General features: G+C 36.6%; 1 protein-coding gene across 2 annotated transcripts; it reads left to right on the top strand.

Annotated features, from left to right (window-relative positions):
* Positions 1 to 1,297: 1,297 nt before the first annotated feature.
* APMAP (adipocyte plasma membrane associated protein) lies at positions 1,298 to 23,582 on the top strand. Of its 2 annotated transcripts, XM_058165014.1 has the most exons (10): positions 1,298 to 1,513; positions 2,617 to 2,739; positions 9,191 to 9,307; positions 11,485 to 11,600; positions 16,970 to 17,062; positions 18,212 to 18,328; positions 18,600 to 18,774; positions 19,674 to 19,808; positions 20,227 to 20,419; positions 22,526 to 23,582. In XM_058165014.1, exons 3-10 carry the CDS (start codon positions 9,225 to 9,227, stop codon positions 22,733 to 22,735), a joined length of 1,122 nt encoding a protein of 373 aa, XP_058020997.1. In that variant the 5' UTR covers positions 1,298 to 1,513; positions 2,617 to 2,739; positions 9,191 to 9,224; the 3' UTR covers positions 22,736 to 23,582. The 2 variants fall into 2 exon arrangements, with proteins under 2 accessions (XP_058020997.1, XP_058020996.1); XM_058165013.1 differs by lacking the exon at positions 2,617 to 2,739.
* Positions 23,583 to 24,703: the final 1,121 nt, after the last annotated feature.

Below are 24,703 nucleotides of genomic sequence, written 5' to 3'. Positions count from 1 at the left end.
ATTCCCTTTCAAAATCATACAAATCACAGCAAGATTACCCTATTACTCCACATTCAATTTCACTTCAAAATCAATAAATAAAAAACAAAATACATACACTCTTATAAAAATAGGTATTGTCTTTTCTAGAAATACTTTCCCTCTTTCAAATCCATGCTGATAGTATCCCTTCCTTCTGGATAGAACAGTGGTACTCAACCTGATCCCTATCGCCCACTAGTGGGCGTTCCAGCTTTCATGGTGGGGGGCTAGGGGTTTTGTCCGATACTGAAGCACTTTCCTTTTTTTTAATTTGACTTTTTAAAAAACATTTAAAACATTTAAAAACATTTTCATTAGGTTTTCATAAAATTCCCTGTGACAATTTAAATTTCTGAAAATATACTATTTGTATTGCCCGCGCATAAGTTTAGTTCACATTACGTAAGTGAAACTAAACGGCGCTATAGTACGACCGCAAAAAAAAGAGCCTCATCCCAGAATAGCTCATGCATCTCCCCCCACACCACCTAGCTGTAACAGACAAGCAGAGCTGGTAGCGGGCACCCCTCCCCCAAACCCAATCCATGATGCGCAAGAGGCATGCACAGAGGACGATACACGGCACATTACTGTGGAACCTGTGTGTGGTTAGAAAATTTTACTACTAACAGAGGTACAAAAGTGGGCGGTAGGTATAAAAAGGTTGACTACCCCTGGGATAGAACATTCCTCCCTCAAGATCCCCCCCACTCCCAGTTTCTCTCCAAGTACAACCAGCCTTTCGAAAGGAGCATTTCCTATGTTTTTTCACATGGAAAGTAAGTGGATGTTCTACTGACCCCGCCCCCTCGAGGGAGAAACTCTCGCTCCAAGTAGCCAACGAAGTGGGGCGTGGTCTTAGCTGATTCGTTGAACTTAAGCGGTTAAGGATGGAGGCATCCTTATGAAGGGGGCAAAAGAGTGTTAGGCAATCAAAGAGGAAAAAACGGGGAGGTTTAGGTACTGGCAGCAGGGAGTCGTCGCCAAAAGAGTGATGGGGCATGGCTCTATGGAGGCTGTTGGTGGGTTATCAGGGGCGATGGATATGGGAGACGTTGGGGCCACCTCTAAAGCAGGCCCAGACATGCGATGCCCCCCTTGAACACCCTCGGTGGATAGCGCGAAGCTGTCATTTGGGGACTAGATGGTGGTTGGGCGTTTCTGAAGGCAGGGGCGGGTGTCTGGCGCCACAGTTATTGGGCAAGCTCAGCCGAGGGGGTGGGGCGTCATGGCGGCCTTCGGAGGCAAATCGGGGTGGGGGCGTGGCTTCTGTGTGGCAACCGTTGAAGCAGGCTGGGGCGAGAGGCGGGGCTGCTCCTCGACTTTCTCCAGCGAGCCTCGGCGGCGGAGTTGGACCACCGCGGTTGAGCTCTGTATCTCGGCGGACCATTCATCGCAACATGAATGAAGCTGACGGCCTGCGGCAGCGGCGGCCCGCTCGGCCGCAAGTGCTTACCGAGGAGAACGCGGCGCAGGCAGGCAAAGATAGCAGGTGCGGGTGAGGTCTTTGCTTTTCTCCTGGCCTCTCGGCGTTCCCTCTTCCCCGGGGAGGATAGGAGGCACCGCGGCTTTAGGAAAGGGCGAAGATTTGGAGACGTCCTCGTCTCTTCCCCCTGCCCTGCTCACCCATAATAATACGGGGAGGTGGGCGCCGGCTTCCTGAACCGGTGGGAGGGCCAGGCTGGAGCGGCGCGAGCGCCTCTTCCGCCCCTCGCGTGCAGAGCTCGGTGCCGCCGGACGGAGCTCGGGGTGGGGGATAGATGAGCGCTAGATACTCAGGGGTTTAGGCCTCTTGGTGTTTAGGAACAATAAATATTCCACGGCCTTTGCTGCTAAGAATGCTCGGGGTGGGGGGGACCCCACGCTGAAGTCAAGGACAGAAATGCCCTTAAAAATAATAAGTGGTCTCCGAAGATCCAGGGTAAGTAACAGCGATCGCTCGTAGAAATGGCTTTTGACATGACTGGGCTCAATTGAAATCGGTAGGAATTAACAACTCGGAGGTCCAGAAGGGAAGGTCTGGGTTTGTTTGTTTTTTATGAGGAGTGGAATGGGTCATGGAATAAAAATAACCATCTCTTTCTATCGGACTTTGCAAAATACAGTAAATGCCCACAGTTTGTTATTATTCTCGGCAGTTGTTTTAAAACGACCTCTACAATTAAAAAAAAAAGCAGGTAGGGTAACATGTGACATGTCATTTTTTTTTAGCAACAATTTTATATATTCACATTACACCTACAATTAATGAAAAGCATTAGCCTTCTGATAGGTGGCAGAATGTTTTTCTTAGATGAAGCAATTTTAATCTATAACCGGTGTGTTCATAATTTGTTTTGTTATTTTCCCCCCATGCGCTTCACTTTCCTCTAGATAGGAAGTGTAAAGGCTCTGAGGCTGTGCAAAGAAAAAAATCTGTAATGGAGGCAATAACAACACAGCAATTAAAAAACACTTAAGAAAGCCATAGTTTTTCCTTCTAAGATGTAGAAGTAGTTGGCTGTGGATGAATAGGTACTTAAAAACTCTCATTTATTAAGAAATTATATCTTTATGTATTTGTTTATTTATATCCCACCTTCCCCACAACTACAGTCTGGTGAGGTGAGCTGAAGGAGAGTGACCGGCCTGAGGCCACCCAGTTGGGTTTCATGGCTAAAACAGGTCTCTTACTTTCTAGCCTATTGCCTTAATCACCAGACCAAAGCGGCTCTCTTGGTAAGATTCTGGAGTTAGAGGTGGGTTGAACAATCGTATCTAATAAACTCTTCTGAAAAGAAAATACTAGAGAAAGAATGGTTAACTAGATAGAGTGAAAAATTCAGGAAACTTAATATACAGACATCTGGAACGACTTTGCAACAGTATTAATCATGTTGATTTTTTTAAAAAACCATTTGGAGATTTATATCTGAAACATGACTAACTATAACTAACTTCCTCCTGCAGAACTGTTATGAATATTGTTGGAAGCTAGCAAATGTTTTCTTTGGAGAAATATACAACTTGAATCTTAACATTTAATACTGTTATGCAATATTAAAAAAATAACCTTTATTTGGAAAAGGTGCAAACTGTCATCAAGATGTAGGACACAGTTACGCGGTATTTAAAATTTCTAGGTATTTCAGTATTTAAAATTGCGGTATATGATGTTTGCAGGTTTCCATGTTTTCAAGAGAAGAATATGATATCCTATGTATTTTAGTGCATATATGTGCTATAATAAAGTTGAAGTTAAATTACTTTTAGTTAATTCCTTCCTCAGTCAAGAGGACATATTAAAACATATAGCTTCTTAATATATAATTGCAGCTGGTGTAATTTGCATTGCAGCTGAATAACTATGTACATATTTGAGGAAAGGTGTGGCTTTCCTACTTAAAATGATATATGGAAGAAGTTACATTGATATTTCAAGAGCTGCTTTGAGGTAGTAGTAAAGGTGCTGGATTAGAAAGTGGGGGTTGTAAATCCTAATCCTGTTGTACACACAGATGCTGGTTGGGTAACCTATCATTCATTCACTTGCAGCCCAACACATGTTTCAAGAGTTACTATGAGAAAGTAGTAGGAGGGAATACTCTCTTTTTCTAACGGTAAACATGTTCTTGCAAAATTGTTGATCTTGTGTTTTGCATTGTCATTGCCTTTTGGTGATCTGCAAGAAATAGCTTACTAATTAGTACTTTTTTATGTTGTAAACTTGAGACAGGGGAAGTGATTTAAGGAAGCATTCTCCAGGTTGTTGCTGTGTACAGGTAATCCTCATCTTACAACCATTCATTTAATGACTTCAACGTTACAGTGGCACTGAAAAAAGGTGACTTATGACCAGTTCTCCGAGAGTCATATGATCAAACTGGGTGCTTGGAAATTGGCATGTATTTACATATCAGGGTCCTGGGATTACCACTTGCAACATCCCTAGGGAGCTTCTGTGATTTGCTTCACAATTATGGCAAAACTAATAAAATGGGACATGTCTCATTTAATAACTGCCTTGGTTAGCAACAGAAATTTTGGGCTCAATTGTGGTTGTAAATGGAGGACTACCTGTATGAGTTTCCCATAATTCTTAAAAAGCATAATCATTATGCGTGTTATATCAAAAACTCACTCCCTCTTTCTCTGTTATTCTTGGGTACTAATGCAGGGACCACATTATAATGTTATATGCCAGTCTTGCATTATTTATGTGGAAATAAGATGGTGATTATTTCCAACTCAGGGTGCATAGAATTTCAGCCATATTTTTTGTGAATGAAATTTTATATTTGGCTTGTTTTGATGAAGATATTCTCCATCCTGTTTGTGGATTCCATATTGTGGAAGCAATAATTTAAATGCCAAATCTAATGGATTCAATATATTATATGTATTTTAATCAAGCCACAAAACTGTGAAAAGCTAAAAGCAGTTTTGTTCAAAGCTCAATTAGTTTACTTTTTTGAGCTTTTATTCAAAGTCCAGTAGTTTGCTAAAAGCTATTTTTCATAGTCTACCCAGAACCAAGAATCATATATAGACATGCTTCCTAAGCGAAGGGCTGAAATCCTCATAATTTTTCTGTAATATTTAGCTACTAAAGCTGTTGTATCATAGAGCTTGTATTCATCTTTTATATTAACAGAATATTACAAATTTAGTGCCTGTTCCATGTATATGCCTCTATCTAAAAACCCTGAACTTTATATAATGGGATGTTTGTGAAATAAGACGCCCTATTGATTTGGAAAAATGGTAACTATGCAGACCCGACCCTACATTAATTATATTTCTTCAATAATCCCTGTACATTAACCATCACTCCATCTCTACCAAACCCCCAATTCCCTCCCCTTACCCCCACCCCGACTTCCCAGAACAAAATGCAGGGTATCAAAACTAACAATCATAATCCAAAATAATTCCTAAATTATAATCTTTAGTCACACCACACTTAGTCACACTCTCAATTCCCTCTCCTTCCTCTTCTACCTTCTTTTACTTTCCAAACCTTCCTCTCCTTCTCTTATCTACATCCACTCCTCCCTCCACCCTACACCTTCCTTCTCCTCTACTATCCCTCTTCCTTCCTCTTCTCCTCTTTCCTACCTCCTACTCTCTTTTCTCCCTCCCCACCGTTCTAAAATGGTAACTATGCAGACCCGACCCTACATTAATTATATTTCTTCAATAATCCCTGTACATTAACCATCACTCCATCTCTACCAAACCCCCAATTCCCTCCCCTTACCCCCACCCCCACCCCGACTTCCCAGAACAAAATGCAGGGTATCAAAACTAACAATCATAATCCAAAATAATTCCTAAATTATAATCTTTAGTCACACCACACTTAGTCACACTCTCAATTCCCTCTCCTTCAAAAATATATCTAATACAAAATATTTCCTAAATTTACTCATATGCTATTCGATATTTTTTTATCTGATACTTATTTTAAATATAATCAATCCACATTTTCCATTCTAAAATATATTTTCTAGTATATAGTCTTTCAAGTAAGCGGAGATTTTGTCATCTCTGCCAGATTTGATACTTTGAGTGTCCATTTGTTGTTTTGTTTTGTCCATTCTTGATTGTAGGTAATTCTTCTTTCTTCCAATACTGAGCAATCAAAAGTCTTGCGACTGTTATTAAGTTCAAAATCAATTTAGTCTCTATAGCTGTATAGTCCATAATTATTCCTAGTAGAAAGAACTGCAGTAAACTTAATCTTCTTTTCAAAATATTCTGCATGATCCACCAGCCTTTAATCCAAAATACTTTAACTTTTTTACAAGTCCACCATATATGGTAATAAGTAGCATCTTCACAATCGCATCTCCAACATTTAGCAAGATCTAATATGTGTTTCTTGTAAACAGGTAATGTCATTTTTAAATTATTTCAAATAATGAAATACTTTCCTTCTCTTCTGCGGTGAATTCAGGCCATTAACATTCCAAGATAATAGTTTAATTGCCATTATCGGCCAAAGGAAACTTTTGGAACACCAGCCAGATCACATTTTACTTTAGGCCTTGCTCATCCCACTGTTTCCATTGTAGTAGTTGCCAGGTATTGTTGTGCCTTCATCTCTTGTTCCTTGCGTTTAGCAGCAGCTCTAGTCAGCCTTTGTTCTTTTGAATCTAAACCCGTCGTAGGTATTTCCAACACTTGTAATAAATCTTCTTCCATCACAATCTGTTCTTGTACCTGCTTCACTTCTCTTTCCTTCACTTCAGCCTCCCTTCTTCTAGCTTCCAATGGGGGAAGACTTCCAACTTTTAATACCTCAACATAAAATTCTCTTGCTTTTCCAACCGTATTGAAACGATGTACTTTCCCTGCATAATATACTATTATACCAGTTGGAATATCCCATCTATATTCAATCTGATGTTTTCTAGGTTCATTCACCAGGAAGGCAAATTCCTTCCTAGCCCTTAACATTTTGGTGGAATTTCCTTTAATATCAAGATATCTTGACCAGCAATCTGAATCTTCTCCCCCTTATATGAAGCTTGCAAAATCTGATTTCTCACTATTCTGTTTGTAAAATAAATAACAACATCCCTTGGCAACTTTTTTGCCTTGCTATCCAAGAATTCACACGATATATTTTATCAATTTGATAAGCCACATCTGCTGGACGAGCTGCTAATATCTCAGCAAATACTTCAGAAAAATTTCCTTAAATTCTCTTCCTTATTTTCTTTCAAACCTCGAATTCTAAGAGCAAATTCCATATTTCTATATTGTATCAAAACTATTTCATCCTCTGTTTTTTCCATTTTACTTTGAAATTCATCCATTTTATTTTCTAATTTTAAATTATGTCGCTTAATTTCTTCAACCTCCTCTTCCAATAAAATCACATTCGTTGCCAAACTTTGTACTGCCATTACAAATCCTTCTTTAACTTCTTTATTTCCCACTTGAATTTCTGATATCTGCTCTTTCATTTCAGACATCTCATCAGTTATAACTTTAAATTTTTCTTCTATAAAGCCTTTTAAGTTCTCTTGTAACGCCTCTAAATTCAATGTTCTAGTCTCTGCTGTATGAGCTGGAGAGGCACCAGCTGATAAAGTTCCAGAGCTCTTTGTTACAGTAGACTTTAATTGTTTGGCTGCCATCTTCTATAAAATTATTTATTTATTTATTTCCAACTTAATATTCACTTTAAATCTTCTTAACTTCTGAGAAACACAGTCTTTTAAAGCAGTATTTAAAAAATCTCCCTAGATTCTATCAGCAGGCAGCAAAGAGTTAAAGCAGCAAGTAACATGCAAATTACCAACTGCAGAGGCACACGCTGAAAGTATCACTTTCGCTTTCCACTCGTTAACTTGTTAACAATTCGCCTCCATTTTCTTGCTGTTTTCAAGCTTGTTACAAAGTATCGGGGAATCGGCTTGGCTACTTGCTTAAAGTTCTCCCACTTTCGTTCTGTCCGGTATAATCCTTTATTGTCCAAAATAAATCTCGGCGTTTGGTCGTGGTGATTGGTTCCGCCAAAGCAGAAGAATCCTCGGATCTGGAGCACTTCGGGTTACTGGAGGGAACTTAACCCTTCAAACCCCTTTTTTCTCAGGGGCTTTAGGGAAATTCAACCTCTGCCCTCAGCTCACCCCTTCTCCTTCTTCCGAAGAGGGGGTTTTCCGAACCGCTGGACAGCAGATTTAAGCTGTCCTAGCGATTCCACATAATCCAGAGGTTGGTGATCGTAAAGATCACCGCCATCACCTACGGTGCCAAACCGGAAGTCTTTGCAAATCATTTTTTACGTTGGTTGGGCAGGGATGCCTCTGAGGATTGCAAGTAATTTTCATACATTTATACCTGAAAATGGCAGCTATCAGTTTTTAGCAGTCCTGATAAAGTGGTCTCCAACAGCTGCAAAAAGAGAATTTGAGAGGCTGGTGTGGTTCTGAGACCTCAGGTTGTCCACCTTGTATTCTACACATATTTCAACAATACTGTTTAATTCTACCTCAAATCATTGCAATTTTATTATCTTTTAAGCAGAGTAGACCTGCATTTTTGTCTATGAGCTACAAAAACAAAATTATACCTCATACCAAACTAGCATCCAGAGTGTCTTTTTAATACCTCCATGCCTTAGAACTGAAGTTATATATTGGATAAAAAATTTTTGCTTGAGCAAAGACTGCATACTACTGTTAAAGAGGGAGGCTTTGTGACCATACAGAATCTAGAGCATGGGTGTCAGACTCGTGGTGTCATGTTGCCGAAACATGACGTTTTGCAACATTTTTTCATCTTCATGGGTGTGGCCTGTGCGTGATGTATCGGCCTGCGGGACACCAGTTTGACACCCCTGATCTAAAGGCACAGAAAATAACATCAAGTAGGATTTGGATATTTTGTTTTCTTTTTTCCTTTTACTAATTATTCCTGGTATTTAAAAAAAATCTTTCTTGAAATTATTGGAACATTTAGTTTAGAATAGTAAGATTTAAACTGATTTCATCCACAGAATGTCTGTTTCTCCCATTTAGTCTTAAGCTCTTTTTCAGTATGTCTAATGATGTTTGAAGTCTAACCACAAAGTATATAATTTATGAAGCAACCTTTCCCAATCTGTCCAAATTTGTTTTATTTTATTTTATTTATTTTGTCACAACATTATATACAAGCACATATAATGAAAGAAAACAATAGGACAGGAACGGTACATTGATTATATTTCATCTCCCAGATTCCCACCTAGCATATTTTGAGATAATTCTTGTGCTCATCTGGAAAAGTAAACATGTACAGCTGCAAATTCAACTGCATGTTTGCATAGTAGAAATTTACTTCCCGACAAAGTAATCTTGTCCTGAGATTGGTAAAGAGATTTACTGAGATATATTTGATAGTGCTAAGAAAGATGGTTTAAAAAACAGGGAGATTTAACTATTAATGGCTACTTGTCTTGATGGCTGTTCCATGGTTTTAGAATTGCAAATAGCATAATTTAAATACTTTATTGGTGAGCAACACTATATTTCTATTATCCATCTTTTTGAGCATCCGGAGTGGATCTTATTAGCTACTGGATGACACAAACTACAATATTGGAATAGCCACTGGCCTGATATAGCGGACTCTTACATTGTTAGCTGCTCTTGTATAATCATGTTCTAATTTATGGTTTTGTTTATTTTTACAGTACTTACAGCAACAGGGTATTTCGTGTAACTTTCATGACTTTAGCTGTGTCATTAATTGTTCCATTATTTGGAGCGCTCATTTTTCTGGATTGTCCAATAGATCCTCAGCCTATTAGGTGAGTACATAAGCATGTTTAATATTAGAATGTTGCATGTGACTTAAACTTTCACTGAGGACGTTGTTAAGAGGACTTTTTAGCTTTATGAATGGAACAGTGCTGTATTCAACTGTTTAGAAAAACTGTTGTGCCATTACTTACAGTTGTACAGAAATGAAAAGCAACTGTTTTATATCTTCCAAATTAACAGGTGAACTTATGTGCCTTATACTACTTTTAGTTGCTCCTTCTGGATCCCTAAACAATTCATTTAATAGATACAATATATTTAAATTAAAAGATTGTCATTTTTCTTAATCATGTTCTTTCAAGTCATTGTCTTAATGTGTGCTATGTGCACATGAATTTTCATGGTTATAATATTTTACTACTTCTGTATTAAAATTAGTATGCAGTAACTGTACCTGCAAAAAGAATGGAAGGCTCATTTGTAAAAAATGAATAGTTAATTACAAATTAAATGTGTGAAGAAAGAATGAATTGGTCCAGAGAAATAGGAAGACTAAGAAAGTTTAATTTTATCCAAATAAACTTTCTTAATATTCCTATTTCTCAAGACCAAGAAAAAAAGAGCTGAAAAAAAGAGAAGTTGTTTTTTTTATTCGCATTTATATCCTGCCCTTTTCTGAAGACTCAGGGCGGCTTAACACTATGTTAGCAATAGTCTTCATCCTATTTGTATATTTATATACAAAGTCAACTTATTGCCCCCAACAATCTGGGTCCTCATTTTACCTACCTTATAAAGGATGGAAGGCTGAGTCAACCTTAGGCCTGGTGGGACTAGAACCTGCAGTAATTGCAGGCAGCTGTGTTAATAACAGACTGCATTAGTCTGTTGAGCCACAAGAGGCCCCAGAAGTGAAAAATTTAAAAAACAAAAGGCAACGTATGAAGCACTATACAGGTAGTCCTCAACTTACGACCACAATTGAGTCCAAAAATTCTGTTGCTAAGTGAGACATTTGTTAAGTGAGCCCCATTTTATGATTTTTCTTGCCATAGCAGTTAAGTGAGTCACGGCAGTTGTTAAGTTAGTAACAAGCTTCCTCATTGACTTTGCTTGTCAGAAGGTCGCAAAAGGTGATCACATGATTCCAAGACACTGCAGCCATCATAAATATGAGTCAATTGCCAAGCATCTGAATTTTGATCACTTGACCATGGGAATGCTGCAATGATCGTGTGAAAAATGGTCATAAGTCACTTTTTTCATTGCTGTTGTAACTTCAAATAGTCACTAATGATCTATTATAAATCAAGGATTACCTGTACAGATACACTAGAAACAGAGATTGTTTGCAAAGATAAAAACATATATAATACCTATGTAATAAATGGAAATTTAAATTAGATTTACAATGGTACTTCAGTACTAAACTACTTTAAAACTCATCAAATTTGGGCCCACACGGCAGGGGCCATAGGTGAGACCCCAATCACCACAGTTGGAATTGACCGCAAAGAAAGGAGGTGAGCCAACACAATACCATGCCACCACCCTCAGTCTTCTGAATGAATCCAGAAGAATACCATGGTCAGTGGTACCGAAACCCACCAAGAGGTCAAGTAACGCAAGAATGGATTTGAATATAGATTTTAAAAAGCTAGGTGATAAGAATGATTTGGAAAAAGATTAAACTAGATGTGTTGCTATTTCTAGTAACTCTTAATGGACTTTTGCTGACCAGAACTGAATGATGAGGTTTTAAGGATATGTTTATAGATAAGGGATGGGATATGGAAACAAGAAATCATTTGTTGTATTTTAACAGAAATGGATAAGTTATTAAAATTGTTTATACTTGTGATGGAGGGAGAAGTCATTTCTTAACATATTGAACATATTTTTTTTCTTTACGATATTTTTCCTTTTTTATTTTTCTTTCAATTCTTTTCTAATTTTTTTACTCTTTAATTTTTTAGTTTGCATTACTTTTTATCTTTTTAATTGTAATATTTAATGTTGTTAAAATTGTTACCCACTTAATTAGCTTGATCCTTAGGCTGATGGAAACTGTTGCTACGTATGAAATTAATAATTGCATAAGTTGCTTTGGATAAATTAAACTATGCGGTTTTGAAAAATATCTGATACATCTAAGTTACTTGGTATTTTGTTATTTTTGTATTAATCTTTTCCGTATGCTTATGAAAATCTTCTTTCTTGATAGCTTTAAAGAACCTCCTCTTCTTACTGGTGCTTTAGAGCCAAATGTTAAGCTTCGACAAGCAGAAAGATTATTTGAAAACCAGCTTGTTGGACCAGAATCTATTGCAAATATTGGTGGTAAGCACAGATATTTGATATAAATTTTAAATATCTGCTTAATAAGTTTACATTTTTTCTAAGAAATAACTTCTGGATTCTAAACTATAAGAATTCTGAATTCTAAGTAACATGTAAAATAATTTGTATCCAATAAAGTTTTATGCTGATATAATATTACTGTATTACACAAAATAGCAGAAATCATACACATATTTGTGAATAAATGTGATATTACAGAAAACAAAACCAAGTTTTTTCATTGGTCATATGCAAAGTGTTTACCAGTCTTCATAGATTTCAAATACTGAGATTCTATGAAGAAGAATGTATGCATTTTTATTTAAAATGTTACTTCGTTAAATTTGAATTTCAGTTAAAAATCTGAATAGTGGGATAAGCATAAAATATGTGAAATAATATTGGACTTCTAGAATTGCATTTCTATCAATCAAATATGGAAAATACAATTAAATAATATTTCTGTATTTATATTTTTATACTAACTAAATCCCAAAAGGACACAACTGAATGAGTGTGTGTGTTATATATGTATGTATGTATGTATGTATGTAGGTCTTTGGTTGTTCGGGTTTTCTCCCGTGTAAAATTAGAAGTGTCTTGGCGACGTTTCGACGAAGTCTCATTCGTCATCTTCAGGCTTCAGCTTCGTGCTTCTGGGAGCAAAGCTGAAGCCACGGCTGAAGCCTGAAGATGACGAATGAGACTTCGTCGAAACGTCGCCAAGACACTTCTAATTTTACACGGGAGAAAACCCGAACAACCAAAGACCTACATACAAACGCCCGTGAAAACCTCAGAAAACAAATATATATATATAACCAAAGACCTACATATATATATATATATATATATATATATATATATAAGAAACAAGTTTCTCTTGTATCAACAAACTATTCATCAAAAGAGACTAATTTCATTTTTAAAGTACCTTACCCTGATTTGTTGTAATAGAGCCTTCAAGCTCTTTATTCCAAAGGGTTATAAAAATAATATTAATTCATTAGATTATAAAAAGAGTGTTAATTATTTTCACATCACTTTTCCTTATGACATGGAATATTAAGGGGCTTACATAGACGAATCTTACTTACACTTTCAAAAGAGGAACTGAAATTGCTCTTTTACAAGAGACTAATATTCATAATTTAAAAGAATGCTTGGGTGAGAGAGATATTTGGAAAAAGCTTTAAATAGTTAGATTACAGAACATTTAGCATTGCTGAGTCTGTATGATTTAACATTGACAACCCCCATAATTACTTTGACCATTTGTATGTAATGATTAGATATAATTAATAAATATAATAATTATGTAATTATATAATAATTAGAGAAAAACAGACCTTTGGTTCCCTTTCCAAATTGTAACATCTTCATATGTAAATTATGCTTTCAAATATGCAATATTTTACAGGAATATATATACAGATTTAATCCAGTGATTATTCAGTATATTTTAAATTTTCTATCATGAATATCTCTTTTCTTATTTATGCATTGTAAGTTATAACTTTACAAGAAAATAATATAAATACATCTTGTAAAGAATTCCTGAATGTATTGCTTGTAAATTGTAACATTTTAATTGTATAAATAGAAAAAATGTTATCGTATTTATTCTAACAGGACTAAATTTCAACTTTACTTAAGACTAGATTCTCAGATTCTGCTTATATCATTGCCTGTACAGGCTACCCACTGTTTCTGGAGTGCAGGATCAGCCAATACCATTCTCCATCCATTCCCAAACCATTGCAAATGCACTCCTTGCTCATGTTTTGAAATTTGATTCAAAAATAATATTTTCTATCCTAAGTTACCTTAAGTGCTTGTGAGCAATTAGTCTACCTTGTTTCATTCCAGTCTAAGGAAGTCTTGAGATCCAGTTGGCCAGAGTATCAGATATAGTCCTTCCTTTCCAGTGTTTGGTCACTGCCTATAAACCCACTTCATCCTGGGCTGCTATGTTCTCATCTGGACAGCAGCATTTTTTTTCTTTCCATTTGATTTATCAGTGACCCTAATAGCTCATGAAATCTAGTGAAATGTTTTGGTCACATTGTTTTCGGTACCTGTTTTGATAGCACACTTGCATCACATTCTTTAATCTTCCAGTTGGCGGTGTGTGTGTGTGTGTGTGTGTGTGTGTGTGTGTGCGCCCTTTTGGTTTTTCCCCACAGGCTGGTTACTGTACTTTGTTTTTCAGCCTGTGCATCTTGTACTAGAATGTTACCATATTTGAAGCTATTTTCCTTTGTTTCTGTGAAGCTGAGCCATTAGTTCCTCATTGCCACAAAGTTTCTGTAGAGCCACAGTAGAACACAGAAACCAGAAAAAATCCTTATTCTCTTTGCTTTGATCATTGGGCATCAAAGTAATGACTATGCAGTAAAGGTAGCGGGAAGAATTTGCATTGGTGTCAAAGGGGAAAATATGGGAAGGAAGTGTGAAGACATCAGTGCCTGTAAACTTGGGAAAGCCATGAAAAAGGAGAAGGACTAGTGAAGAGGAACTGTTTTTTTTTTAAAAAAGCAGGCAATTATAGACATGTCCTCTCAGTGAGGCTTGCCCTCTCTGCGTGAATGAGAGGGGCAAGAAGCAGAACAAAGGTCCCCGGTGGCCATAGTCCAAATTGAGCAGTAACCTGGTCAATTGCTAAACAATTGCAATCAAGATGCAAATCTTTTAAATCAGCCTTGGGAACAACCAAGTAGTTTAGATTGCTGTGCAGAATTGTTCTAATTTATATATTGTATAAATAATTACTCAAGCTTGCATTATTCCATATTCTTTTTTTTTAAAGAAGCAGCTTTTAAGTGTATATTTTGGGGAGTTAAAGTAACAGTTAATCCTTTGTGGATCCTATCAGCAATACAGGTTTCTGATTTTTGCTAATTAAAAACCCAATAACTCAATAAGCTTAATGTCCCTAAAACTGAATTTTGATTACATTATGCCAAAAAAAGATACTGAAAGGGGATGGGTAAATTACTTAGTAATCTTTTGACTTTTAGATTTACATTAATCAAGCATCATACAATATTATATATAGTATGATATATATAGAAAAGTACATACAGATTCTAGATTTATTATCAACATTTAAAAAGAACATCTTAAATTGTATTCTGAATTCTCAAGAGCAGATTGTTTTTGTTTTTTGTTTGATTCTTTTAAGATATCAATAAGCTCATTTCATCTATTTTTGTTGTGTCTGCCCCCCCCCAAGCTGGGCCCCTGCCTGAAAGTGACTTGGAAAGTGAGGGGGAAGGGCCATCAGGACTTACCTCAGGAGCACTGGCTTCCCTGGCTCAGCTCTAGGAGCCAGAGGCAGGCCAGGTGGAGGAGATAACGAGGCCTCCGTCCCCTGACTCTTTCCCCTCCCAGGCCATGCCTCCAGACCCAGCTGATGGCAATCAGGCCTGGCTGGACCCTAGGTTTTGTAGGCAGGAGAGGCGGGAACAACAGAAGCAGGGGTGGGGCAGGCCTAGGAAGTGCTGAGTCATGGAGCCACACCCCACGGGATATAAAACCAGCGAGGGCTGCTATGCCTCTTCGTAGCAGGCAAATCAACTGCTTAACTAGAGCTGAAGTACTGTTTGTTCCTGGGTGACTCATTGGCATCAACGGAGATAAGAGTCACTTGGCAGACGCTCGCTAGTTTGCTGCCAGAGCTGATAGTGCCGGCTAATTAAGCCATCGCTCGGACGGAGGCGAGGGGGGACAGAACAATATTCCTGGAAAAGTCCAGGAAAGCAAGCAGAGAACTTTTGCTTCAGAAATCTGTTTATTTCTAAGAAATGGATATGTAAAGGAAGGACTTAATTTCCACAATCCTTCCAACAACGATAAAGAAGTCTGTCCAGAAAACTGTATTATGTATTTGTCGTTTTTCATTTTGTAATCTGTCTACATCTTGCATGTTCTCTTTTTAAAGTAATTTTCTTTTTATTTCTATTTCTCTGTTCTTGAATAAAGGGCTGATTGTCCTAATCCCATGCCTTCCCCCTACATACAGAATAGGGAGATTGCAATAGAGACATTAAGTCATTTTCCCCACTAGTTTTATCTTTTCATAAAGGCAGACCAGGTGATGAAAATACCACCTGTCTTATACACTGTGGTGGTGAGAAGAATGCTAGGCAAGGCATTCCTTGAAAGATAAGCAGTGGCAATGGGATCTACCAAGTTACTATTCCAAGATAGCAGATGGTGCCAGGAAAAAACGGGGTTCTCAGAAGAGGAAGTTTGAAACTTTCATCATGCCACCCTTTAGGCTCATCCATGTCACCATTATGATTTGATTATTTGAAAAAAGATTAAAAGAAGTTAGATAAAGCTGAATAAGAGAAAATAAAATTAAGAAAAAGTAATTGTAGTTGTCTTTTATAACAACACTTTTAATGTTAATAGAAGCTAGCAGTTTCTGAATAGTCTTCTCTGCAATTTCAGTAGAGCTAAGAAAGCTATTTTTAGAAATCTAAGATAAATAATAGCCATCATAGTGACAAGGTATAATCATTTGATAAAATTAAAGATGCTCACAATTTGGTCCAAACAGCCCACTTGAGACTTTCTATTCCATATACGAAACTTGATGTTCGAATTAGAACTTTATACAGTATGTAAACTCATTCTTTCATTATCACCTACGTGAGGCAGTCTTTAATAACAGTTCAAAAGTTGCAGCTGGTATAAAATGATGTGGATTTTATATAATGTGGATTTTTACTATTAATTGTTATTGTAAACAGCCATGACTGTAATAGTTAAATAGAACTATATCAATAAATCCCATCAGTGTAGATTTCCATTGATTTGAAGTAATTGCGGTAGGTTTCCAGCACAATTCTTAATGCTTAAGGTCATAAAGCCCTAAATAGTGCAGCAGCAAGTTATATTTTCCATTCATTGTAAACATTTAGGGAGGTTCTGTTGAAGATCCATCCTTCTGGGAAGGTATACGGGATATGGACCAGGTGATAGGCCTTCTTAGTAGCAGCCTCCCAGCAAGTTTTTGACCCTTGGTATTCAGGCAACCATCATATATTATTTGTTACTTACATTACTGTTTTAATTGTAACATATTTTTAATTGTTGCTGCCCCCTTATCAGGTCTGTAAACAGGGTGGTCTATAAATAATAAAGCTTATTGCTAATGGAGACAAACGCATTTCAGTGATAATCTTATATTATTCTATTTTTGTAAAAAATATGCTAATCTGGAAGGCAAACTTCAGTTTTTCTCTTTGAGGGTTTTGTGATATCACTGTATAGAAAGTATTTTTGGTGTTTTGAAATCTTATATAAGCCTTGTGTGTTAAATAACATGCATAGCTCATGTCACTGCTTGTCTTTCATAGATGTATTGTTTACTGGTACTGCTGATGGAAAAATTCTGAAGATTGAAAATGGGAAAATTTCCACTTTAGCACGTCTTGGCCATGGTCCTTGTGGTAAACAAACACTACTTATTTGTTATTCCTTTTATACTGTGATTTGACTTGTCTAATAAATCATTTTAGACTTGTTGCATACCTTCCACTGAATATTTTTAAATATATGAAAATTTATTTCATCTTATGTAGTTTGTGCATTTTGGAGTGGTTGTGTGGTTGTCCAACTCAGCATGGGCAGCATCACACATCGTCTCCCAACCAGCCAGCGTGGCTGGGTCCTGGCTCTAACCCATGACAGTGATTATGAAAAACCTATGGACATTTGGTTAACAAACTCTTTTTAAAGTGAAAAATAACACGATAGGAATGGTCCTCTGCAATAAAATCTTGATAATATTTCTGGTTAACATTAGGTACTGTGATACAATATTCATCATTATGTGCTTAGCTTTATTTAACAAGTGAAAAACTATTTAAAAAGGACCAGATTATAAATGTACTTCAGAATTTAGGACAAAATGAAATCAGATCTATTGACTATAAAAGCCTATCTAGCCTTATGTTTAGAGGAAATTTATTTATATTTATTTACAAGAGCCAATTGGTATAGTGATTAAAGCATCAGGATAAAAACCAGGAGACTGTGATGTCTAGTTGTGCTTTGGCACCAAGTCAAGTTAGAGTAATCTTGGGCCAGTCACACTCTCTTAGCCCTAGAAAGGAGGCAAGGGCAAACCGCTTCTGAAAATCCTTGCCAAGAAAACTGCAAGGACTTGCCCAGGTAGTCTCTGAGAATCGGACACAATTGTGCAGAAGAAAAAAAAGAATATTTATTTATTCAGAGATGGGCGGTGAATGATTCTCCAGGTGTTACTGAACTCAGTTCCCTTCAGACTTAACCAACTTGATCAGGACAAAGAGGTAAATAAGAGTTGCATTCCAGTATTTGGAAGATCATGTATTGTCCATCCCTTCAAGTCTTGCAAGATGCACTGTTTTAACTACATCAAAATAATATGGGTTTTGTCAATATTTATTGTAATTATATGAAAAAAGTATATAAAGCTAAACAGATGTTTTTGAATATACAAAATTTTTATCTTTTATTAGTCAGATTCAAGATTATTGATATTCTGTTTTAGAAGTACAATAGAAACTTTTGTTTAGAAGCTGAATACTTTATATCTATTTGTATTTTCTAAAAAGGTACAAGAGAAGATGAGCCTACATGTGGGAGACCACTAGGAATCCGTGTGGGACCAAACAATACTCTCTTTGTTGTAGATGCCTATTACGGGCTGTTTGAAATAAATCCTATCTCAGGCAAGTCTACCTCTCCTTCTCCCCACCTACCCATTGTGCCAGACCCTAGCTGGTTTTAATTATGGTTTGAATGGTAAGCTGTAAGCTGATATGCAAGTGATACCTATTTTGAATTCTGCTTAAGAATCTGCTAATTTTTTTTGAATCTTTAATATTAAATAAATTCAGCAAAGGCATAAGTAGAAATGATATACTCATGATTACAATCCATACACATATAAATACAAAAGAGCAAAGAGCTTTTTTAAAAAAAATGTTTTTCTGTGACCAGGTGCAGTCAGGCCACTTGTGTCTTCAAAGATTCCTATTGAAGGGAAGAACATATCCTTTCTGAACGATCTTACAATGACTCGGGATGGAAGGAAAATCTATTTTACAGACTCTAGTAGTAAATGGCAAAGAAAAGATTATTCCTTATTAATCATGGAGGCTTCAGATGATGGACGGTAAATGTGGTAGCCTGAATTGTAAATTATATAACAAAATTGTGATCAAGCATCATATGGAGAATAATTTTCTAGGGATAGTGGGAATTGCATTTCTAGAAACAAGTATTCTTATTTAATGTTATTGTTAAAATATTTACTTAAAATAGTGAAGTAACATTTAAACTTTGTTGACATTCTTAATTCAGATATCTTTCCTTATCCTTTCTTCCCTGGCATAGGAAATCTGTATTCTTTTCTATTCTATACATAGTTATTTATCTCCCAAGGACATGGCCCCCAACTTTTTGGGCACCAGGGACCAGTTCTGTGGAGAGAGATTTTTCTGTGAACCGGAGGGGGTGTGGTTTCGTGTGCTGCCTGCATCTCACGGATGGGGCTTTGCTTCTTTGTGTGGCCCGGTTTCTGGCATGCCGCAAACCGGTGCCAGTTCATGGACCTGGGGTTGGGGACCCTTGACCAAACAGAATAATATGATGGGTATGTGGAGGAGGTTAGTGGTAATTTGGCACTACTGGCTCTGTTATAAACCTAAATACCACTTTGTTTCCTGGTACAATTCAAGCATCGGAGATAAATGTAATTTTCAAGATATCTCCGAGAACACTGTATTCCATATTAACTGGTTTGGGCCTTAAAATGTAATGATTGATGAGGCATATTTGATTCAGGCAAGTTAAAAGGCCTTCTTAGTAGTATAACTAAGCTCTGAAACTTCCTAGCCTGAGAGGCCAGTTGTTCCATCGATGCTGTTTTTTTTAATAGACTCAGCTGTAGGCTGTTCTTATACATATGGGTAATTAATATATATTTTGACATACAGTTGTCAAAGATCATATTGAGATTGTGAGGGGATTAGTAATACAATTAGTAATACCCTGTAATTGTTCTGTCTTTAGTTTACTTGAATATGACACAGTCACAAAGGAAGTCAAAGTCTTAATGGAAGGACTCCGATTTCCAAATGGAGTCCAGCTGTCTCCTGCTGAAGACTTTGTGTTGGTGGCTGAAACAACTATGGCAAGAATACGAAGGTAGATGAAATACTTGTAGCGGTGCGGTATAGATCCAGCTATTTTGTTAAGAATTGACTAAATGCTTGTTTAATTTATATGAGTAAACTTTTCCTATTTATGTATTATCCTTGCTAAGCAAGGAGGATTTTTTACTAAGTCACTGTGTTCTGTAATTTCTAAAGAACGATGCTGGCTAACTGAGATGCTACGTAGGTTTTGTGATCTTTGCTTATTTTTTAGTAAGCTGTAAACTTTATCCTGTCCTTTGTGTTTGTTCTGTATTGCTGTTGTTTTAATGTATTCTGTGTTCTTCATACATGTTTTATAGTTCCAACTGTGTTCTGATCATTAGGGTAGTAGATTAGAAATATAGCATAAAATATTAATACATTCTTTTTTTCATATAGCAAACTTGTAAAATGTTATGCTTCTTTAGGTATTATGTATCTGGTCTAATGAAAGGTGGAGAGGACCTGTTTGTTGAAAACATGCCTGGTTTTCCAGACAACATCCGTTTAAGCAGCTCTGGAGGTTATTGGGTAGCTATGTCAGCTATTAGAGCAAATCCTGGATTTTCTATGGTGGATTTCTTATCTGAAAAACCATGGATTAAAAGAATCATATTTAAGGTAAGAAACAACAGTAATAAATCTTATGTATTCACATACTAGACTGAGCTCAGTATCCTCTAAATGAAATTCTTTTGAATAGGTTTCCTTTGGAAATATTTTTTTTTAAATTTGCGTTTATATCCTTCCCTTCTCCGAAGACTCAGGTTGGCTTGCACTATGTCAAACAATAGTCTTCATCCGTTTGTATATTATATACAAAGTCAACTTATTGCCCCCAACAATCTGGGTCCTCATTTTACTTACCTTATAAAGGATGGAAGGCTGAGTCAATCTTTTCCCTGTCCTGTTCCAGGTCTAGCCATTGCAACTTTTTAAAAAGTATTTTGTTTAATAACACAGAACAAGAGAAAGAGGATAAAATAATAAAAAAGTAAGAGGAAATAAAAGGAATGCAACAATTATTGTAATAGTTGTTAAAATTGCAGCCAATGCAAACACACTGAAAAGTATGGATTTATATGCCCACAAAAAAAGGCTTGTATGAGTTTGTATTTTGAACTCCTCTGGCTCCTTGTTTGGCCATCCTAAAATATGGCAGTTAAAAGAAAGTTTGGCAAATAAATATTTTCAGTCTGTAGTTCGGTAGATGGGTCTGTTGCTTTTACTGGCATTCTGCATATTTAACATCAAATTCTGGCTGTTAGAAAACATGCTGCCCTGCCCCCCTCTCCCCCTACACACACACAGTTGCGTGATCAGGATCTGGGTACTTAGCAAGCTATTTACATTTGTTAAGTAAACACCTCTCTCTCTCTCACACACACACACACATACACACACACACACAAACGATTGCTATTTGCAATCGTCTCTGCAGGCTTCCCCAGAAAGTCAGTAAAGAAGCTGGCAGAGAAGGTTGCCAAGAGGATTCCCTCTCATCTCTGGGTGCTGACTGAAAGAGCTGCCTGCTAAGGGGAGCTGAACTACTTCACTGTTCTGGAGATGATCTGAGACTTCTGCACTCCGCGGAAGGCATTATCTTCTGCATTGAGAAATGACATCCTCAGAAATGGAACTGATGATTTGAGCTCTGTTTATGCACCTGCAGAAGGAGTTCTCTTCTGCATGCAGAGGAGAGATGACTCCTTCCCATTACCCTGTGGAAGGCATTCCCTTCTATATTCAGAGATATGACATCCTTTGGCAGGTAGCTTTTCAGACAGCCTTTGGCGACGAGAGGGAGCCAAACCCAAGCATAGAGCCAGCACAATAAGTTAAATAGTGTGAGGTACCTCAAGTGTGTGTGGGAGGCCTGAGGCAGGCCACATAGAAGTGTCTGTCCCTCAGAGGCTGAAAATCCTGCTTAGATTTCAGCCTGAAGGATTTTCAGCTTCTGAGCAAAGCATTCCAGGCCCCTCCTATCTAGGCCCCAAGCACTTATGCTCCCTAAAAGGGTTTCTATCCACTTAAAAAAAACTGTGTGATCACTTAACCCACAGAATTGCTTAATGACCAGTGCTGGGATTGCAGTTGTTGAGCCAAAAGTCCACACGGGCAGTCATATGACATCTCATTTAAGAGCCACATTCCTCAGTGATCAAGATTCCAGCTCAATTTTGATCAAAAACTGAACTATATGAAGGATTGCTGCAAAAATCATGCAGGTTGAAATGGAGCAAAAAGAATATTCTACTTAATGTTATGATATAGCAAACATTATTTTTGTGTATCATACTTATAGTCAAAAATTTGATGTGTGAGATGTTATAATTTGCTATTTTTCATATTCCTACCATAATTATTTTAAAAAGTTAGACAATTCCAGGTGATAGTTATATAAATTGTAGTTAACATTGTGTAATATCTTAGAGCATTCTCCAATTATGCATTTGATAATGGCATAAATATAAACCTAATGTAAAAAAATTCCAACTAGTATTGGTTTGCTAATAAAATCTATTTCAATACACATCCATTGATTAACAGTAAAAATTATTATCACGTATATTCCAGAGTGCTTAACTTTGTCTTGCATTATGCAAATTCAGGTATTTAAAACATGTTATAATAAAACAGTTGATAGTAATTGATTCAATCATCTCAAATTTTGTAATGTTGATGATTAAAAGAAAACTGTCTATAACTTGATTGTTTGTGTTGCAGCTGCTCAGTCCAGAAACTGTGATAAAATTTGTGCCCAAGTACGGCCTTGTGGTAGAATTAAGTAATACTGGATCCTACAGAAGAAGCTTCCATGATCCAAATGGAATGGTGGCAACATATATAAGCGAAGCACATGAATATAATGGACATCTCTATTTGGGGTCCTTCCGATCCCCTTTTATTTGTAAGTTGGACCTTAAGGATGTCTAATTCTGAGTTGAAAGCCTTACTGCTGTCGCCTTGAATTACTCTAGAAAGACAAAGAAAGATGAGACATATTTTGGACGAAAAAGAAGAATGGAAGCACAGTCAGTCATGAGCACTGTAACACTGTTTAACTAGCAGAATGCAGATTTAGTCCTTAGGCATGCCATACCTTAAAACCTGTGAATTACCTTGTTTAAATTCTCTTTCAAAATGGTGGGCTGTGTAGACGTTTTTGGTGCACTGTACCCTCTCTATAGCACCTTTATTACCTTTCCAGAAGGTAAATAAAATACAAAATTACCTCATGAAACAATATTCGTTGCATTTAATATTTTAGAAATGCTATTCAAATCCATTATACATATGTGGTCAGCTTTTCAAAATTTTGTCCTGTAAATACATCATTGCTCTAAAGTTGCTAATCTTAGATGATCTAATACAGTGAACTTATTTCCAATTTGGATCTCTATAAACATGTTTTAATGCATGCACTATATAATAGCAGTGCAATTTATAGTTGTATTAATAAATCAAACATACTACAGCTATAATTCCATTTCTAGTCAATGCTATTTTCTGCATGAATAGTTTTAAACACATGGAATTATTTGTATGGGAGTCTCTAAATCTAAGGCTAATGTAACTAATTTAGGAAAAGCTGGTTTGACCATCTTACTGTTGCTCTATTTAATCATTGACATAAGTCATTCAGGCAGAAGAATTTTTTAATATTGGGTGTGTGTGTGTGTTAAAAAAAGTCAGGATGGCAGCCATAACCGTGCAATCAAAGCTCTACTGCTTTTTAAACGTTTGTCACTATGTATATTAAAAATTGATGGGGCTTTGGTCAGATGAATGTGGTGACATTTTTTTTACCTGTCTATTGCATAAATCCATTTACTATCCTTAGCTTTTAAATGAGGGATCAACCCTAGTGCTGCTGAATATAAGTCTCAATCTAGCAGACGTGGTGAATGTTATTTAAAATTACAGTCCAGTAATGTGTAGAATACTGTCATTTCTCCATCTTGCATTAAATTCTCATGCTATTTCACTGGTACTAATTTCCAAAGAAGCCGCTCTGCCTCTATCAGCTGATCAAAACTTCATTAATTTAATATTAAATATGAGGTTTAATCAAAAGTCTGTTAATTATGACCGAAACTTCTTTTTCAGATGCATAAGAAACTAATCTTGGCTAGCCAAAGCATATTTTATTAAATAGATTTGGCGTTATAAAGTTAAGTGCTTTCATTATGTATGAATAGGTTTTTTTCCAAAAATGTTGACATAAAGAGTTTAAAAATCATTATAAAAAAGTCATGCATATATTGTGTTTTTTCATTTGACCAGTTCCATCTCACGCATCCCTCCCATCCTCCAAACAGCCCAGGTGGAACTCAAAATCCAAAGATAGCAAAAATAAACTGCATGTTGAATTAAACTGCATAGGCAGAATGGATATTATTCTGATGCTACTTTTCAAAGAGGGAGTATCATCTGCAGAAAAGATCTGCATCAGGACATATTATTGGCTTTACTTACATGAACAACCTCCACATACACATCAAAACAAAAAACTTAAAACAAAAAACAAACCCAGAGGCAAACAGGTTCTTCTAGGTTGCAGATGGTTCACAAGTCCTGCATTTGAGTTTAACACTCAAGGGAGAGAAAGGAAGGATTGTTTCAAAACATCCATTTCATTCCCTTGGTAGAAAGCTAGTAGAGATCTATATAGTTTTTGTGGAGTGAGATTTCCAGAATTCTCCAGAGGACAGTGTTTTGCCTAGCAACCAAGAGGGGAAAGAGTAGGAATTATAACAAATGCAACGTTCAATAACTCAACAAACATGGAATTTGGAAGGAAGAGATACAAATTTTGAGCTCATTAAGGAAAATGCCAGTGCCTGACAAAATAATGATCTCTGTCTTCATAGGATACTAATCAAGTCGTTCTTTCTTAATTAC

The sequence above is a fragment of the Ahaetulla prasina genome, chromosome 1 (genome assembly GCF_028640845.1).
Source record: "Ahaetulla prasina isolate Xishuangbanna chromosome 1, ASM2864084v1, whole genome shotgun sequence".
Taxonomy (NCBI): Eukaryota; Metazoa; Chordata; class Lepidosauria; order Squamata; family Colubridae; genus Ahaetulla; species Ahaetulla prasina.
Note: the sequence above shows the minus strand (reverse complement) of the source record. Positions and strands in the feature narration are given on the sequence as shown.

Bases quoted from the DNA above. Each gene is read 5' to 3' on its own strand.
- APMAP (XM_058165013.1), top strand. From the start codon at position 1,422: ATGAATGAAGCTGACGGCCTGCGGCAGCGGCGGCCCGCTCGGCCGCAA. The intron at 1,514-9,190 runs GTGCGGGTGAGG...TTATTTTTACAG, and splicing joins CAGGCAGGCAAAGATAGCAG to TACTTACAGCAACAGGGTAT. The intron at 11,601-16,969 runs GTAAGCACAGAT...TGTCTTTCATAG, and splicing joins ATCTATTGCAAATATTGGTG to ATGTATTGTTTACTGGTACT.